Genomic DNA, 19483 nt, shown 5'->3' on the forward strand with positions numbered 1-19483 from the left:
TGTCTGCCTCCTACGGTGACTCAATCATAACATGCTGCCCACTGCTCCAGTTTATTTATATCTTTTTGAATCTTCTCTCTCTTCTCTAGTATTAGCTATCCCTCCTTGCTTTGTGTCATCAGCAAATTTAATCTGTTTACCCTCAATTCCTTCATCTAAATCATTGATAAAGATGTTGGACAATACAGGGCCCAGGACAAAACCCTGTGGTACCCCACTTGAGACATTCTTCCAACTGGATGTGCAGCCATTTATGACCATTTTTGGGTCCGATCACTAAGCCAGTTATGAATCCACCTAACAGTTGTCTTCAATAGACAGGATCCTTCTCCATAAAGTTATAAAAACATATTTACATCAAAATCATTGTCCATACTTTATCCATAATCCTTTCCGAAAGTACTATGGTTGTTTCAGTTCCAGGCAGTGACACTGCTCTGAGCTCCGGAAAGAAAAAAACTATTACAATGAGCTGACTTTTCCTTCTAAGTCTTCAACAGACCCCAAGCTGCTATAGCAACCCATCAGTACCCCACAATCATGTCACAGGAAAACTGCTGGTCACATAGATTGTGGTACACTGATGGCTGCATTTAATAGTAAAAAAGTCACTTGTGGATCTCGGCTTCACTCACGGCTGTTGTAGGCAGGTTCTGGCTGTGACACACACCTGTTATGAGCTTATTTTCTGCTCCACCAGTTGAGAGTTCCCCTTCCGTTCTCCCTCTGGTGGTGACGGGAGGTGGTGAGGTTGGTTTGAGTGGTAGTGATCTGCCACCTGGTGAGGAAGATAGTGATTGGATCTCTGGAGTATCAGACTGGATATCAGACAGCTGACGCCCTATCCTGTTGCTGGTGATTCAGTCTGCTTCTCAGGTCTAGGACTCAGCTCTGTTCCAGTCTTCTCAGATAAGTTTGTTTTTTGCTAATGTTCACACTTGCTCTTGTTGGTCTTTTCAGTTTTTTGTGTGGTCAGCCAGCCCGGCTGGGCTGTGCTGAATTACCACTCTTATTTGCAAAATTGCCTTTTTTTTGGCCCTTATTAGATTGGCCTCTTTTTGCTCTGTCTCAGAATATTTCAGAGTGCTGATATAGTGGGAGAAGTCTAGTGACTTCAGGGTTAATTTTGCTATCAGTTGTGTTGGACATTTTGTAGGGTTTTTTGGCAGACTGCAGACAGTGTCTTTCCTTTCCTGTCCTTTCTAGTTAGTTAGGCCCCATCGTTTGCTCAGCCTATTTTCCTGCCTTTGTTTGTGTTTTCATCTTTTTTCACCGTCAATACATGTGGGGGGCTGTCTCTCCTTTTGGGTCTGCTCTGGGGCAGTTAGTTTTCCTCTTTTCCTGCTTTAGGCTTATTTAGCTCTCCGGTTGTGATGAGGCATCTAGGACCACCGTAGGAACGCTCCACGACTGCTGCTAGTTGCGTGTTAGGATCAGGGGTCTGCAGTCTGCATAGTTACCAACCTCTTTGGTTTTCTGAGACTTAGCTTTGTTGTTTTTTATTTCCTCCTCGGCTACCCATTCATAACACACACCTATTATATGCCAGGTATGAAGTATGCTTAGTGTGTGAGTCCACTTCATACACCTGTTCCGTATGTGCAAGGTAGATGACAGAAAGGGATAAAAATGTTATGCCCATCTTTATTGCATATCATTTAGATATGGCATGAAGGTCAAATTGATTTCCTATGCATCTCCAGAATGGGGTGCCATAGTACACTGCTGTCATTGAAAAGATGACAATATGTTGAAGTGGTTGCCCATAACGTGGTCAACCCCTTCTTAAAAGAAACCATACCCCATGTAAATTAAAAGCAGCATATCTTTACCTCCTGGACCAGTGCCATTCCAGCAATATTGGTGCTGTGTCTGCAGGGGCTTGAGTGACATTGCTACATGACATGAGAACTGCAGCTTATCATTGGCTACTAATGGACTGTAGCCCTCACACTTTCCTCATCCAAAACTATTTCAATCAAGGGAAGTGTGAGGATTGCAGCTTATGAAGAGCTGATTGGCTGCAGCACTCACGGACTTAACATCCACAGACACAGGACCAAAACCACTAAAATGGTGCCTGTGCATGAAGGTGAGTACATGATATGTTTACTTTATATGGGTACTGTTTGATTTAAGAAAGGGCTGTCTAATTAGTAGACAACCATCTTAAATTTGTATGAAATTTTAAATTGCTGAGTGAATTTACCATTACATTTTTCAAACTACAGTACCAATGAATAAGGTCAGGCCCATATGCATTGCCACCTCTTCATTCTGTACAGTGCACAATCTGGCCCCCTTTGTAGAGAAAGATAAACGCCCCAGAGATGGAACAGTTAGCCTATGGATATGATATGCAAGTCCAAAATGGGATAACTCCTTTCAGTTTACAGCATTACATTTTCAGCATCATAGAGAAATGCAGACAAATATAATTAACAGATAATTTAGCTTACAAAAAAATATACATTTTTTGTATATTCCTTCCTCATTTATGTTACTTTGGCTCTGAAATAAACAGTCTATTGTTCTGAAACCAGTAGACTCTTTGCTTGATTATTACATTATGTTCACCACAGTGTTTGGCGTACTTTTCTCGCTTTACAATATTATTGCTGAGGGTAATACACCATGGATTTAAATTTTAAAATTTTTTTAAAAACTTCAGAATTTTGTTTTACACTCCCACAATTTTTCTGAATGTACATCAAACCTGAATGATGGTAGCAGTTGTGCCTCAGGTAGTTTTACTTTAGCAGTTTACCTACTGATTTTTTTCTACTTCATCAGTCCTTAAAACTTTTTATCTCAGTTGTCCAGTTTCGATGTTGCAATGGAAAGTTTCTTCTTTGTGTCTTATTCTATTACTTAATTCCTACACACCCATTTAATCATCAAATTTGCATTGTTTCCTCATAATAGAAACTGGAACAAGAGAAGCTGATGACTAAACTTTATGTCAATACTAAGGAGTATGAAAAAAAGGTACTGTACAGAATACTGTAAAGTCAGAAGTGGTGCCATACATGCAGGCTAAACTATTAATTGCTCAAAAAATACCAACTTAAACAGGATTGTGAATAGTAACCTACACACAGTGTCAGGTCACTGCCGTTATACTGATTAAAATAATATCTTGCTTGATGAAATCTGTCTTAAGGTTGTTCTTTAATCTTTATTTTCAGGGCGGCCTGTGGGGTCTTCATGTGGTTCTCTGACTAGATATTCATAATGCAGACTGCTGACAGATCCCTCACTGACCTGCCGCCTAGTTTGCATAATGAATATCTGTACTTTTTTTTTTTTTTTAATCCTTCTGCAGGCAGGTGCCAGCCGTGGCACCTGCTCTGCAGCATAATCGCATGATTTATGTGCCAATAATACATTCTATTCATGTTATTCAGCTAGGGAAAAAAAATTAAAAATGGCACCCGCTGTGCAGTAGCTGCTATCAGTGTCTAACTGTGATCCGATAGCTGCTACTATGCATGCGCCGGCGGCGCCATCTTGCTGGAGAAAAAATTCCTCCTCCGAGATGGCGCCTCCTGCACCTGCGCAGTAGCAGCTTGGAGATAGCTGAAAGCTGCTACTGTGCAGGTGTGGGCAGTGCCATCTTGGAGGACTTTTTTTTCTTCTCCAGGTTTTTTTAAAACATGTAGATATTCAATATGCAAACTAGGGGCAGGTCAGTGAGGGATCAATGACATGTCAGCAGGCTGCATTATGAATACCTAATCAGAGCATCACATGTAGACCCCCCCTTTAAGCTCGCCCTGGAGCTCAAGCATATCATTAGCTACAAATTGAAAACAAAGATTAAAGGGAACCTGTCACCAGGTTTGGCTGCTATAAGATGCGGGCACCTCTTTTCAGGGCCTTATCTATAATGTTGTAGATAAGCCCCCGGTCCGACCTGAAAGATAAGAAAACCAGACCCGGACCTGCGACACCCATCGGCCCAGACTGCAAAGGGTGGGTATAATAAAACTTATTTTTCTTATCTTGCAGGTTGGATCGGTGGCTTATCTACAGCTTTATAGAATGATGTAGATAAGCCCTAAAAGGCAGTGATCGTATCTTATAGCAGCCAAAACAGGTGCACTTTAAAGAACAACCATAAGATGGATTTCATCAACCAAGGTATCATTTTAATCAATATAATGGTGTCGAACTGACACTGTGCGTAGGGTACTGTGCACAATCCGGCTCACAGGTTCCTTTTAATATTAGTATCATAGCGCAATTAGTTAAAGGGGTTGCAAAAATTTCAACAGTTCTGGTTTTTTTCAATCAAGATGGGGCGCAAAGTACATTAATGAGAAAAAAATGAACTTTTTTGAATTTACCAAATGGCTGCAATGAAACAAAGAGTGAAAAATGTAAAGGGGTCTGAATGCTTTCCGTACCTACTGTATCTCAAGCTATGAGTTCCTGGTCTTTTATGGAGTTCTTTTAATTTAGTGTAGCTGATGTACCCAGTTTGACTATGCCTGATGCACACTCATAAGGTCATCGCTCGGTTCCTTTCTCTTTTTTTAACAATTATTTGAACTTCAATTTTTAGATTTTATTTCTTTGTCTGTAGCTATTTTTATGTATGAAATCTTTATTTCCAAAGTTGAATTATGATTTTTTTTCACTGTTATGTATATTCTACTCTTTATATGTATGTGACATAAAAGGACGTCTGAATAAATGAAAGAAAAATGCCATAGTAGGAAAAAAATCAATCCTTATTGATTTGACTTTATCATAACTGGAGAATACACACGTGGTCAAAATTGTTGGTACCCCTCATTTAATGACAGAAAAACTCACAATCGTGACAGAAATAACTTGAATCTAACAAAAGTAATAATAAATCAAAAACCTATGAAAAAGAACAAATGAAAGTCAGACATTGCTTTTCAAACATGCTTCCACAGAATTTGTTTAAAAATAAAACTCATGAAATAGGCCTGGACAAAAATGATGGTACCCCTGAAAATAATTGACAAACGGGACATGTTAAATCAAAGTATGTTCACTAATTAGCATCACAGGTTTCTACAATCTTGGAATCAGTGAGTGGGCCTGTATAGAGGGCTACAGCTACTCATTGTGCTGTTTGGTGCCTGTATCACTCTCAACATGGACCAGAGGAAGCGAAGGAAAGAGTTGTCTCAGGAGATAAGAAAGAAAATTATAGACAAACCTGTTAAAGGTAAAAGTCATAAGACCATCTCCAAGCAGTTTGATGCTCCTGTGCCTACAGCTGCATATATTATTCAGAAATTTAAGCTCCATGAGACTGTAGCCAACCTCACTGGATGTGGCTGCAGGAGGAAAATTGATCACAAATCAAAGAGACGGATAATACGAATGGTAACAAAAGAGCCCAGAAAAATTTCTAAATAGATTAAAGGTGAACTTCAAGCTCAAGGAACATCAGTGTCAGATTGCACCATCCATCGTTGTCTGAGCCAAAGAGGACTTCATGGGAGACGACCAAGCAGGACACCATTGTTGAAAAAAAATCATAAAAAAGCCAGACTGGAGTTTGCCAAGCTATATATTGACAAGCCACAAAGCTTCTGGGAGAATGTCCTAAGGAAAGAAGAGAATAAAATGGAACTTTTTGACAAGGCACATCAGCTCTATGTTCACGGATGTAAAAATCAAGTATATCAAGAAAAGAACACTGTCCCTACTGCGAACATGGAGGAGGCTCTATTATGTACAGGGTGTGTAGAATCTGTGCAGGATACAATGAAATCTCAAGAGTATCAAGGAATTCAAGAGAGAAATGTGCTGCCCAGTGTCAGAAAGCTTATTCTCAGTCGCAGGTAATGGGTCTTGCAACAGGATAATGACCCAAAACACACAGCTAAAAACACCCTAGAATGGCTAAGAGGAAAACACTGGACTATTCTGAAGTGGCCTTCTATGAGCACTGACCTAAATCCAATTGATCATCTTTGGAAAGAGCTGAAACATGCCATCTGGAAAAGGCAACCTTCAAACATGAGACAACTGGAAAAGTTTGCTCTTGAGGAGTGGGCCAAAATACCTGTCGAGAGGTGCAGAAGTCTCATTGACAGTTACAGGAATCGTTTGATTGCAGTGATTACCTCAAAAGTTTGTGTAATAAAATATTAAGTTAAGGGTACCATCACATCTGTCCAGGCCTATTTCAAGAGTTTTATTTTTTTTTAATGCTGTGGAAGCATGGTTGAAAAGCAATGTCTGACGGTCATTTGTTCATTTTCATAGATTCTTGATTTATTATTACTTTTGTCAGATTCAAGTTATTTCTGTGACCATTGTGGGTTTTTCTGTCATTAAACGAAGGGTACCAACAATTTTGACCACGTGTGTACATTTAGACCAACATCGTGAATTCTACATATATTAAAATGTAGAGAAAACAACCTTAGTTGGTTACAAGAGTCTTTATTTTGCAAACTATACATAAACTGTATAAAAGAAAATTTATTTTCTCAATTATACATAAGATAAACATTAAATTCAGTCAAGAATACTTTTCAATTCAAACTAACTCTTTGTTGCAAGAATGCAAAAATTAAGATAAACATTTCCAGGGTATCGACTTGGAAAGTAACAGCCCAACTGTGCTGAAATGCTGTGTTGCTCCCATGTTATTTTGGATATATTACTGTATACAAGAAGGTAGTGGAGTTTTATTAAAGTTCTTCACAATGAAACAACATGCCAACATAAATATAGTGATTAAGAAAGCGTTATACTAATAAGGATTAAATGCAAACATACACAGTAATCATAAGCATTTTCCAGTTTACATGGAGGCTACAGAACAATAAAAAGGGCACAAATCTGCTTCTCAGCAGCTCTATGCTAATAGGTAAAGTGTTTGTTTAGCTCATGCCTAATAACATTCTCTGTATATTCATTGTGCGAGGCACCCCACATAATGCTTTATCAGTGAATAATGGGAAAAAGGGAAAAAGAAAAATGGAAATCTAAATATATCAAGTACAGTTTCACTCTTTGCCTCTTTGACCAGATTTGACCAACAAACTTAAGTTTTAAGCCTCATGCACAAGGCCAAAAGAGGATTGTACAAAACATTAAGGGAATCTCTCATTTAAAATAATGATATTAACCTGCAGATATGGAGTTAATCTGCAGGTTTGTAGAACTCTGACACTGTACGGTGCCTTTAATGAGCACCCCGCTGATGGGAGAAAATTAACTCTGCCACTTTCCCTTGGCAACATTCGACTTCCAGTCATAGGGGTGGCACTAGCGTGGTTTCATTCACTACTCTGTGTATAGAGAGCAGCAGATGTAAACACACCTCGGCACTGAGTGATAGCCGGCCCTAATGCTGAGCTGGCTGTCAGTCAGTGCCAGGGTGCGCTTACAGAAACCACTCACTATACAGGAGTGGTGACTGAAAATATGCCACCCCTATGACTGGAAGCCGTACACATCCTGGGAGAATAAAATTACTTTCCTCCCAACAGTGGGGCGCTCAATATATCACATTTCATTTCTTATATAGACTCCTAACAAAACGTAAAAAAACGAATCTGTCATGTTCCATTTACTGATATATTATGGAAACATTAAAATATAATATGAAAAGTATGAAGCTGTAGTATCATGTGCTGCAACACTGACTCATTATGCATGGTCTAAAGGTCCTTTACATGGACTGACACCGATCGCACTAAATGTATCGGTGCACACAGGCTGCCATGGTTCTCGGCAGTGAAAGCCCTGTTTACACAGGACAATGCACCATCAAAAGCGATTAATTTATTGTGCTGCACAAAAGATCATTTCATCCGACGAAAGAGCGTTTTGCTCATTCATTGGGTGGTCATCAGCCTGTGTACATGTTAAGATAAAAGTGAAATGAGCATTCACAATTAAATTGCAGTGTGAATGTTCCTTCACTGCGTGCATGAGGCTTAACAGCCATTCATACTTGTTTAAGAATAAAGATATAAAGAAAATGTTTTATTGGAGTAGATTTTTGGCAATCCTAATCACAAATACATTTGCATGTTTAATTTAAAATAACATCAGTATCAAGAAATAAAATTTGCCGCCGTAAATTTTGTAGGATGTACAGAAAATCAAGCAGTACATTTGGAAGAAGTGATGAATTTACTGAAGATAATTACTCAGTATTTATTACAGTATTTATCACAGTATCAAGCAACCTATATCCCTAATCATAAACCTTTTGAATGTGAATGTGCCTCCTGAAAAATATACATTTTATAATATTTTTGGAATGAGTTGCAAGGCACACTGTTCCTGAGCATTGTATACAGATCCTCTCAACCGCCTTTAGCAACTGTGTTTATATATATATATATATATATATATACCGTATATATATATATATATATACACACATACTCACATTATATATATATATATATATATATATTGCTCCCACTTGCATCCTGTGATTGTAAAAAAATACACTATAATGGTGAGTACATAGTTAGCTGCTTTAACAAAGTCAGTTGTAGGGTTACCAGTGGGCATTATACTAAAGGGTTTACTAGAATTTGTATGTTTTGAAGAAAATCAAAGCCACAGATTGCTGCAGCCTGACCTAACTTCAAAAACAAACTGCTTATTTTAATTTTTGTGCAATCTTTAATGTTGAAAGAGAACGTACTGTACTTCAAGAATATATGCAGTAGATTAACTTATATTTCTAACATTTGGTTTGTACAAAAAGATTTTATATCAATTCATATATGTATTTTTTAACCACAGTAGAAAAAATACATATGAAGTCATTATTATGGCAGAAGACAGGTTGAATATATTTTATTATTTACATTTGAATAATAAACCTTTGTGTTCTAATCCCAACCATCACAAATCATAGTCCGTCATACGTTGCATCCAGGCAGAGCAATGCTGATTATGTGGCTCGGTTAACACCGTTAGATTATGCATTACCTACAGTGTAGCATATGTGTTATCATGCTGAACGACTAACAAAATTCATATTATGATTCTAACATAAAAGAAGAAAAGATAAAATAATAACAACTCTAGAAGCTGATAAACTAACACATTTCTGGACTTCTGCATCATCTGGGGAAAGCTGTAAACAAATATGCTGACATTTTTGATTGACAGGTTTACTCCTATTCCTAGTGCTTACTTTTAGCTGGTATATCTTAATTTCCATATAGAAGACCCATATACGTCCAAGTCATGACCAGTGACCTTTGTTCTTAATCTACCTTTTTCTAAATTGTGTGGGTATCAGTTGTCTATCTTCAGGTTATTCCTCCAATGTGTTGTCTTCTTGTTAAATGCATACAAAAAGCTCAAACGCACATAAATGAAACAAGAGTCTATGACTCCAGCCTTACTTGGTATGATCATACAAAATATACACGTTGTCTGCTGTTTATTTCTGTTTTTAATTTTCAAATCCTTTTATCTTGGCGGTGGCATGAGCAAAAGGTTTTTCCTAAGTGATGTCTTTTCTTGTAGACATGAAAAATATAATGAATTTTGTTTTATGTTGTGTCAAATATATCCATCCTCATCTTCTTCATCCTCATCATCTCCCCCTTCATCCTCATCGTCGTCATCAATTTCATCTTCATCATTCATCATTTCTTCGTCATCCTCGTCATCTGACCAGTCATGAAAGTCCCCACTTCCAAAATCTCCTGATGTTTCTGAATCAGCACCTGGCATTAAATACATTACAAATGAATGTTTAATATTGTGTATTATCGGCAAGAAACATATATATACTTTACATATCTAGCTTATGATATCTAAAATAAACCCTTGAAAAAATCTCAGGACCTTTTGACATTAAGTAGATAATCAACTTCTTTTCAGTCTCAATGGGCTTTCACACATAACCGAGTTGTATGTAAAGAGCTTGTATAGTTGCATACTCTTCCTATAGCTTCATGTCATGATCACTGTGTGTCTGGGCGCAGGTGTTACCGCAAGGCGAACCCATAACACACGTGACCCTGGATACACCGCCTCCAGTGGGGCGAATTTAAATAATAGAACGTGCAGGTGGATACGCCGCCTCCACCTGGCGAATTTAGGTATTACACGCCATGCATACATATATCTGGAAACACCGCCTCCAGTAAGGTGCATTTAAATAATAAGGGGGAACCTGGGTAACTTTAACAATGGTGGGCCCTGCGATAGGGAATGGGGACATGGAGACCTCCTAAGCTCCCCTGAGCCAGTGTCCCTGCACTCCTTACATTCCCTAAACAGGCTCCGCACCTGTCACCGCATGCGTACCTTAACGCCCTTGCTCACCCTGACCCTAAACCCTCACTAGGGAATGGGTCGGTGCGGAGACTAATCCCACCACTGCACTAATAACACACATGAGGAAAGAGACAACACAGGGGAAACACCACTTAGCTTTGCTCTGTTGCGTGCGCTCCTAGCAACAGAGCCCTCCACCTGAGTGCATCTTCTCCTCCACCCGGATCCATCACCATAACAGGATCCTTCACCTTAGTGCAACCTTGGAGCAGAATCCAACACCAGTTGCAGCTGCTTAGTACCAGAGTCCCAAGGAAGTGTTCAGCTTCTGCCACGAAGTCAAGCATGCTTGAGTCCAGCTCAGCGGCCAAGTCCCACATGGTGAGTGCCACTCTCCATAGTAGCCACTCCACCAGACCATGCAGACACTTCCCGCTGACTCCATCACTGTGACCCCACCACGCCATGCGAGCCCTTCGTCCAGACACCATAGCTGCAACACGTCCCCCCTGGCTAAGCTGCGCAGGACTCCTCACCAGCTCCATCCTCCCTCCAGGCTCTCCATCTCAAAGTGAAAGCAATCTCACAATATCACAGGCAGTGATTGAACACCCTGAGCACACCTTTATAGGGTGTCACACCTGATCCATAATTAAGTGAACATTAACCTAAACCTAAGGTGCGATACCATTCCCCACCACCGGGCAACTTAGAATGAACGACACCACGTGATAATTCTAATGGCCACCGGGGGCAATCACGACACACTTTGGAACCAAAGGAAAAAAGTTCACTTAATGCATTTAATACCGCCAGATCCAACACTGGATCATGACACTTCATTAGTTGATGTATGATACTGTATTACCTGTATTATATGCCATTCAAAAAAAAAGTCTACTATTTTTTATAGGGTCAAAAGTTGGCACCATACATGATCAAGGTCCATAGTAGAAGCACTTCCATCAAAGTTTTGATCTGCTTAATATATTGCAATCAGCATATTATATAGTCCTGTGTACAATTGCTCATTTTGCCTTTCCACCCAGCTAATTCTTCTCTTCTCTTTTTTTGCTGCTGTATGTAGAAACAGGAAGTGTCTTTTCCCTGATTTCACATCCCCTCTTCATCTTTTGACCCAACTGCGCTCCTCCTCCCTGCCATAGACCTTTGCAGTGATTCATGACTTGTGCAGAGGAAACTGATCTCCTGTTATTACGTAGAGCTTAAAAAGCGTCAGTCAGTTTTTAATCAAAGTATGTCATAGATCTAATTGAAAAGTGAAGAATTAGCTGGCTAGATAGGCAAAATGAGCAATTGTAAGTACACAGTGCTTTATAATATGATATGAGGATTTATTAGAAGGATAAAAACTTTGATGGGAGGAGGGTTTATTTAAATGCCAGAAGATCCATAGATCAATGGAGTTCTGTAATTGTCTAAAACTATACAAACAATATGTTATCTTTAACCCCTTAATGACGGCCAATACAACTTTTTACTGACCTGAGATATAAGAGAATAGCATCCCCATACAGGTGACAATCCAGCAGCTGTCGGCTGTACACTATAGCTGACAACTTGCTGTATCACAAATGATCAGAGTTGACACCGTCCATATCTGTTTAACAACCTTAGTTGCTCCTGTCAAAAGTGACTACATCAAATAAATGGTAAATAGATTGTGCGAGCTTCCGCTTTAATCTAATTGAGACACTGAGATCATGACTGTGTGGTCCTGATGTTTGCCATAGCAGTTTATGGCCAAATAGTGGCCTTAAGGCCCCTTTACATTTAGTGATGCACCAGCGATCCCGACCACAATATGACCCGGTCAGGATCGCTGGTGCATCGCTAAATGGTCGCTAGTGAGCTGCCAAACAGGCAGATCTCATAAGCGATGCAGCAGCGGTCGGCGGTTGCACTTACCTTTCAGATGCGGCCAGGGTGTCTGTCTTCCGCCTGTGTCCATGGCTCGCTCGTTGGCGCCAGCAGGAAGCCGATGATGAGAAATTGACCAGGCCGATCTCGTGCGATCACCGATAACCAGCGGGGGGAGTCGGTCGGAGGTAAGTATCACATGTAGCAATATCGCTAGCAATATCGCTGCTGTGTCACAAAATCAGTGATGCTTTAGCGAGATCGCTAGCTATCTCGCTATGTGTAAAGCCCCCTGTAGGGTCTGCCGGCTATAGCGGTCAGTTCAGAAGTTAGCGACAAACACTTTTTCATTCCTGCTATACCACTTTGCATTAATTCCTGAAAATCACCTGAAAGGTTAATAAATTATCTGACAGCAGTTTTCAATATGTCAGGGGGTCTTGTTTTTAGAATAATATTACGTTTGGAGTTTTCCAATATATAGCACCCCTAAAGGCACTTCAAACCTGGATAGGTCCCTCAAAATAATACATTTTGTACATTTCCTTGAAAAAATGAAAAATTGCTGCTACATTTTTAAACCTCCTAAAAAGCTAACAAAATGAATTAACATTTTAAAAATGGTGCTGATGTAAGGCAGACATGTGGGAAATGTTATTTATTAATGTTTTTGGGTGATATGACTATCTGGATGAAAGGAATAATCATTCAAAGTTTGAAAATTGCAATTTTTTTTTACATTTTTGGCAAATTTCTGATATTTTTTTATAAATAAACACAAAACATATCAACCTAAAGTTACCATTATCATAAATCAATGGGATATGTTGAATCGTTCTAGAGTTATCACCACATAAAGTGACATTGGTCAGAATTTAAAAAATTGGCTCCGTCACTAAGGGGTTAAATAAAGTTTTGCTTAGAATATAGATATTAAAAGAAAATACCACACTCTGCGGATCCTGCTTTCCTGGATCCGGTAACTTCATTTCCATATCTATCAACACACCAACACTGACCAACGCTTCCATGACATTGAGCTGATTTGTAGTAACCATCTTCATCACAGGCTGGTATATAGTAACCTTTTAGAAATAAAAATAATAGTTATTGTGATAATAATCATCACTACACCATGTTTCACATGACAAAAAAGTAGACTTTATAGAAGGACATAACTATCAAATCTTTGAAGGGGTTGGCCACTTTTTCTTTTTAGTGCCACTTTCCTCACAAATCGACCAACCCTTCTGTACATAAAATGACTGCTGGTGAAGGAGCATGACCAGACCTTTGCTCCTGCCGCTTCCATTAGAAAAGCGGATTTCCCATGTGAGGTGTTTTACTATTGGAGAACACTTAGACTGATCAAGTTACTTCCACTAGCATCCATACGGACAAAAGTGCTGATAAGTTCGTGAAGTAAACTGCATTGACGAGAGTAACCTAGCATGGTGGCTCAGTGATTAACATTGTTGCTCTGCAGCGATGGGGTCCTAGGTTCAAATTCCACCAAGGACAACATGTGCAACCAGATTGTGTGTTCTCTATGTGTTTGCATGAGTTTCCTCTCACAAAGTGTCAAAATGTATAAATCCCACCCCAAAAAATAAAAGGAAATAAGTAACACAAAAGAATAATTAATTTTTAAATATAAAAAATAATAACAAAAATAACATTAGCCAACTAAAAAGTAACTCACCAAGAAGCTTTTTTAATCCTTGCTGCTTCTGAATGTTGTTAAATTCAGTCTGACATGGGGGATCTGTGAATAATCAAGTATTTATGAATATGCATATATTACATTACACCAGGCTTTTGTGATTCATATCTCTCATTCTAATAACATGTTTACACAAAAGTATTGTCAGCCAGAGTGACATACTGTATCTGTGAAAATAAAACAGATAGCTCTCGGACCAATGTTATTTAATGGGGCAGCTCAGATGAAAGATTTTTTCACTGACTTCAATCTGTGTGTAAAAAAAAATCTCAGCATCCACCTGTTTCTTCCGTAAATCAAATGAGACCCAGTCATTCAAGTCTATGAATGCCAAAAAATGTATATGCCCTAATAGAGCTACATTATAAAGTCCAGTAATTATGGATAATTGCAATTCTGTAACACGGGAAACCGCAAATGATCTTGTAAAAGATTAATAGCTGCTTCTATATTAAAAAGGATTGCATACTGGACTGCACATGGATTACAAGTGAGAAAAAAAATTGTTTGAATTTTCTGGATTAAACTCTGACTCATTTCTTATACGTTCATGTGAACATTCCATACAAGAAGCCCAAATGTTTGTAAAAAAGCCCAAGTCTTCTTTCACGGTACACTGAGTGCCACACTCTACATGGTAATACTTATTTTTAAAGCACCACTCCAGAGTTTTCTTTTATTTCCGTGATGGAGTGGTGATACCAATCTAAGTTCTCTGACCCTAGTATTATACTTACCAGTCACCATCTTCAGCTTTTCCAGCTACAACTCCGGTCCTGCAGGGCCATCTTGTGATCACAACTTCTGACTGACTGGAAGTCAGAGATTGTAACAGTCACAAGCTCTCAATGTAAGTCTATGAGACCTTCGTTCTGGTTCTCATAGACTTTGATTGAGTTGTGACTTTTGGATCTCTTCAGAAAACACTGGCGTGATCCGGCAGGTCACAACCTGCTGGAGACTGATATGAGTGACACAGATAAAAGGTGAAGACGGCGACTGATAAGTATGAGACTGTAGGCAAAAAACTTAGATTAGTAGCACCACTCCAGCACTCCAGTGTTGCAATGAAAAAATACACTGGAGTGGTGCTTTAAGTGTTTCAGCTCAGTGGGGGGGATTTTTTAAGCTAAATATGCCTCAAGCCTAACACAATTTGCACTGAAAAAAATGTTCATCAGTTGCACCACATATATTAGATGTTTCAGACAATCTCTGCATCTTATCTGACGAAGATGTCTGGCCTTGCTGAAGAAAAGCATGTTTAGTTGAACGGGGACATGGTCTAAATGTGACATCATGTAACAAAAAATGTATTAATATTTGGTTGCAAATTTCTGGCACAAACTTAGTCAACTGATATGTGGTGTAAACGTAGACCAGTCTACAGAGGCGCCAAATTTATCAAACAGCATAAACCACATTGATAAATTTAGAGCATAAGTTCTCTGTCTAAACGTTAGGCAGTATTGATAAATGGGGCATCATTGTTATCATTTTCATTTTGGATTATAATAAAATATACCAGATGAATAAATAACCTATTTTAAGAATAGTTTTTGTAATGCCAACCACAGCTGCTGTGTAACCTCCCAACAAAGCAGGAAGTGGAACCATAATGTCAGTTACTGTAAATCAACTTGATTAAAACCTGACTGTACAGCAGGTGGGATGTGTATTACATTGTATTATTACATTTGCAATCACAGTGCTTCCAAAAGTGCTATCTATGATGTCCCCATATCATTATGTGCTTTAAGGCTCCAATACAAACCCAATGCCCTGATACAGTTACAGCTACAATGAACTTCATTCAGTGACTGCCCGACTACATTTAAAGTTTCAGATATCTCCACTGTGTAATGCTGGGCTCGATGCCCCACAGATAAAGGGGACAGCAGCACCAGGAAAATGAGAATTGGTGATTGCCAGGTTGCAAACAGGTAGGTGATCTTCCAGATGCTTCCAAAGTAGTCAATCACTTTAATGCAAATCTATTTTCAATGTGATAAGGAGGGACATTTAAGGTACAATGAGAAACTTGAATAAAACATTGGGACTGTCTCTCAAAAAAATAGGACACTTGGAAGGTACAATTTAGATATCCCTACATAGTAGTGTCTAAAATCCCCAGCCATTGTGTCTGTCCTTCCACATAGTGCTAAATGCAATGGCCGTCTATATGGGCATGCAGCTAAACAAAAAAGTAGCACTCTGTAGCACTATAGCATGCAGAGAGTCGCTTTATCGTGGCTTCCAGGTACACATGAATTGGCCAATTTCTGCGCTAAGTAGTCTCAATTTTTCAGATTTTCTGGTGCAGTAATGCAATTCAATTTTCATATTTCATGTTTGCATGCTATAGCGCTACAGACTGCTGCTTTATTTTTTTAATTGTATATGAAAATGGCTACTCTTAGAAAGCACCTGTTCATGCCTGATTTCTGTTTGGAAGTGACAGTCAGTCTTTTGATATTTACATGGGCAAGCAGGTCATAGGAAGCTCAGTAAAATGGTACCTTGATTTATGTGATCTGATGTCTTATTATGGAGAAATCTTTTTTTATATATGTAAATGAGCTGTTCCAGGCTATGGGCCGAACACTGATCTGCATGAGAATCTGCCTCCAAAAATTACTATAATTAAAAGGGGCATTACCAGTGTGATATGTAATGGTTACCAGTGTTACCAGTGTTATGTGTAATGGTTACCAATGTTACAAGTGTTATATGTAATATTTACCAGTATTACCAGTGTGATATTTAATGGTTACCAGTGTGATGTGTGATGGTCACTCTCTGAATCTGACTGAGCATGCATGGGCTCCAGCGGCCCGTTTCCCGGAGGCCACCGCATCGCAGCAATGGAGCTGCCTGGGCCTCCGGGCTTTGGGGAAATGTCAGCGGAGCCCCGACGCTGGACAAAGAGCCGCTGCAGGGGCCCCCAGCACAGAGCCCCCACGCTGCACAAAGAGGAGCCGCCGACAACCCCCAGCACAGAGCCGCCACACTGCTGAAGGAGCCACCGCCCCCCAGCACAGAGACCCGCAGATAGCACCACTGCCACCAATGATGTATAAGGGAGATGATACCTTCACTTACACCTTCCCTATGAGACGCCCCCTCCCTTTGTCATCGTGACCACTCCCCCACCATATGCAGATTGGTCTGCACTCGGCATATAAGAAAACACCCGGCGTATAAGACGACCCCCGAATTTTAAGAAGATTTTCAGGGGTTAAAAGGTCGTCTTATACACCGAAAAATATGGTATATTATTTAATTATATTAAACCATTTAAACCATATATTTGATGTTTGTACATTAAAATCACTCTAAGAAGATTTTCAAGAATTTTTAAAATTTGTTATTTATAATGATCTGCGATACAATGTGTTAATCTCAGTATTTTTCTCAATGCAATACTACATTGAACTTTTGAAAAACACTCCCCATGTCTACAAATATCTTTGTGCTTACCTTGCTGTCGCTGGAAGCAGTAGCACCACTCATTGTTTGATATTAAACTGTCCTTGTATGTGTCACATGTATTGAAGAAAGCCTTTGTACACTGCTCATTCTTGTCAATATAAATGCTTCCGAGCTCAGACTGATCCAGCAGCAGGTCATAATTCCGATCGAGTCTATTAAACATCCACCCAAGAGAATCCCGGCAAATTGGCAGAATGCTAGTATCAAACCCTAGGAGGCAGATAAACAAAAGTTATTTAGTGCTCAATGGGTCAGTAACATCATTTTCTCAAAAGTAATAAAACGTAACCACACACATTACCATATTTATGTGCCAAATGTGCCATGCAGAATTACTGTATATCTTTTATATTCATTTTAGTACAGAAATTAAAGCATGTAAACTTAATATAAATGTTATTTCTGTGAGGTGCAGTAATAAAATTATATAAAATATAAACTGTGTTTTAAAGCATTCTGGTTATGGAGCCGATGCGCCTTGTACTGCAGACATCTGTTTAACGTCCTTAAAGGATTAAACATTTTGGTATTAAAACCCCAGCAATTAAACGGTTTTAATCTCAAATGACACAGCTTTAAGTGATTTTGCACACATCGTGGTTTAATAGCCCTACCTTTTTTGGTCTACACGACAAATAAAAACATTTTTTATTTAGTGACATAAAGAGCTGCTTTGTGTTATACCTTTAAGCCTAATTCTCAAGTCTGTTTCTCTCATACATGGAAGATTCCAGTGGTGAAATACACGTTGGGATGTGGGGAGTCCACTCTGTCACACTATTGAGCAGGGCCAGACTGATCATGGACTGCCTTGTCTGCTATGTAGTTAACAGAATTGGTGTTCTCAAGACATCAATACTGTTAAGAGTTGTGATGGAGCACACAGTCGCCACTTAACCCGGTAAGCCACAGGTATCATTAGAAATATTGGTCTTGTAGTAAATCTTTCTTTCCTTCATCCAGGGTAATATATCCCATCTGGTGCTCGGGGGCGGAGACAGCATAGGCCTATGTGATTTCAAAATGCCATCATTTTTATTTATCAATTTTATCGTATGCAAAAAAAACAATGGAGGTTTCTTAAACTTCTTCTAGCAGTCAATGACAAAGCAGGTTTTCATGGACACAAAGATTTGCATAAATGACTTTAATCCAAAACTGGGATGAAGATGGACATATCACTATTTTTAATTTGAGGACCCTCGGTCTGCAATAAAAAAATAAGGACGTGTAAGCAATCCCATAAATTAAGGTATGTGCTCTATCTGTGAAAAACATGGACAGAACACATACACTACCATTCAAAAGTTTGGGGTCACCCAGACAATTTTGTGTTTTCGATGAAAACTCATACTTTTATTAATCAAATAAGTTACCAAATGAATTTAAAATCTAGTCCAGACATTGACAAGGTTAGAAAAAAAGATTTTTATTTGAAATAATAATTTTCTCCTTCAAACTTTGCTTTCGTCAAAGAATGCTCCCTTTGCAGCAATTACAGCATTGCAGATCTTTGGCATTCTAGCAGTTAATTGGAAAAATTTCACCCCATGCTTTCAGAAGCCCCTCCCACACGTTGGTTTGGCTTGAGGGGCACTTTTTGCGTACCATACGGTCAAGCTGCTCCCACAACAGCTCAATGGGGTTGAGATCTGATGACTGCGCTGGCCACTCCATTGCAGATAGAATACCAGCTGCCCGCTTCTTCCCTAAATAGTTCTTGCATAATTTGGAGGTGTGCTTTGGGTCATTGTCCTGTTATAGGATGAAATTGGCTCCAATAAAGCACTGTCCTCAGGGTATGGCATGGAATTGCAAAATGGAGTGAGGCATCCTTATTCAAAATTCCTTTTACCTTGTACAAATCTCCCACTTTACCAGCACCAAAGCAACCCCAGACCATCACATTACCTCCACAATGCTTGACAGATGGCGTTAGGCACTCTTCCAGCATCTTTTCTGTTCTGCATCTCACAAATGTTCTTCTGTGTTATCCAAACACTTCAAACTTGGATTCGTCTGTCCATAACACTTTTTCCAATATTCCTCTGTCCAATGTCTGTGTTCTTTTGCAAATACTAATCTTTTCCTTTTATAAGCCAGTCTCAGATATGGCTTTTTCTTTGC

General features: G+C 39.2%; 1 protein-coding gene across 2 annotated transcripts in view; it reads right to left on the reverse strand.

Moving 5' to 3' along the window:
* Positions 1-6419: 6419 nt before the first annotated feature.
* SPOCK3 (SPARC (osteonectin), cwcv and kazal like domains proteoglycan 3) overlaps positions 6420-19483 on the reverse strand; it is a 584466-nt gene continuing 571402 nt past the window's right edge. For both annotated transcript variants that reach the window (XM_073577087.1, XM_073577079.1), the window contains exons 8-11: positions 17345-17566; positions 13844-13906; positions 13089-13226; positions 6420-9704 (exon numbers count right to left, since the gene is read on the reverse strand). In XM_073577087.1, coding sequence (XP_073433188.1) covers positions 9538-9704; positions 13089-13226; positions 13844-13906; positions 17345-17566 — 590 coding nt within the window. In that variant the 3' untranslated portion in view covers positions 6420-9537. The remainder of the gene's footprint in view (positions 9705-13088; positions 13227-13843; positions 13907-17344; positions 17567-19483) is intronic.

Source organism: Dendrobates tinctorius, unplaced genomic scaffold (assembly GCF_039654945.1).
Source record: "Dendrobates tinctorius isolate UK_male_01 unplaced genomic scaffold, ASM3965494v1 ptg000008l, whole genome shotgun sequence".
In the NCBI taxonomy this organism is placed as follows: domain Eukaryota; kingdom Metazoa; phylum Chordata; class Amphibia; order Anura; family Dendrobatidae; genus Dendrobates; species Dendrobates tinctorius.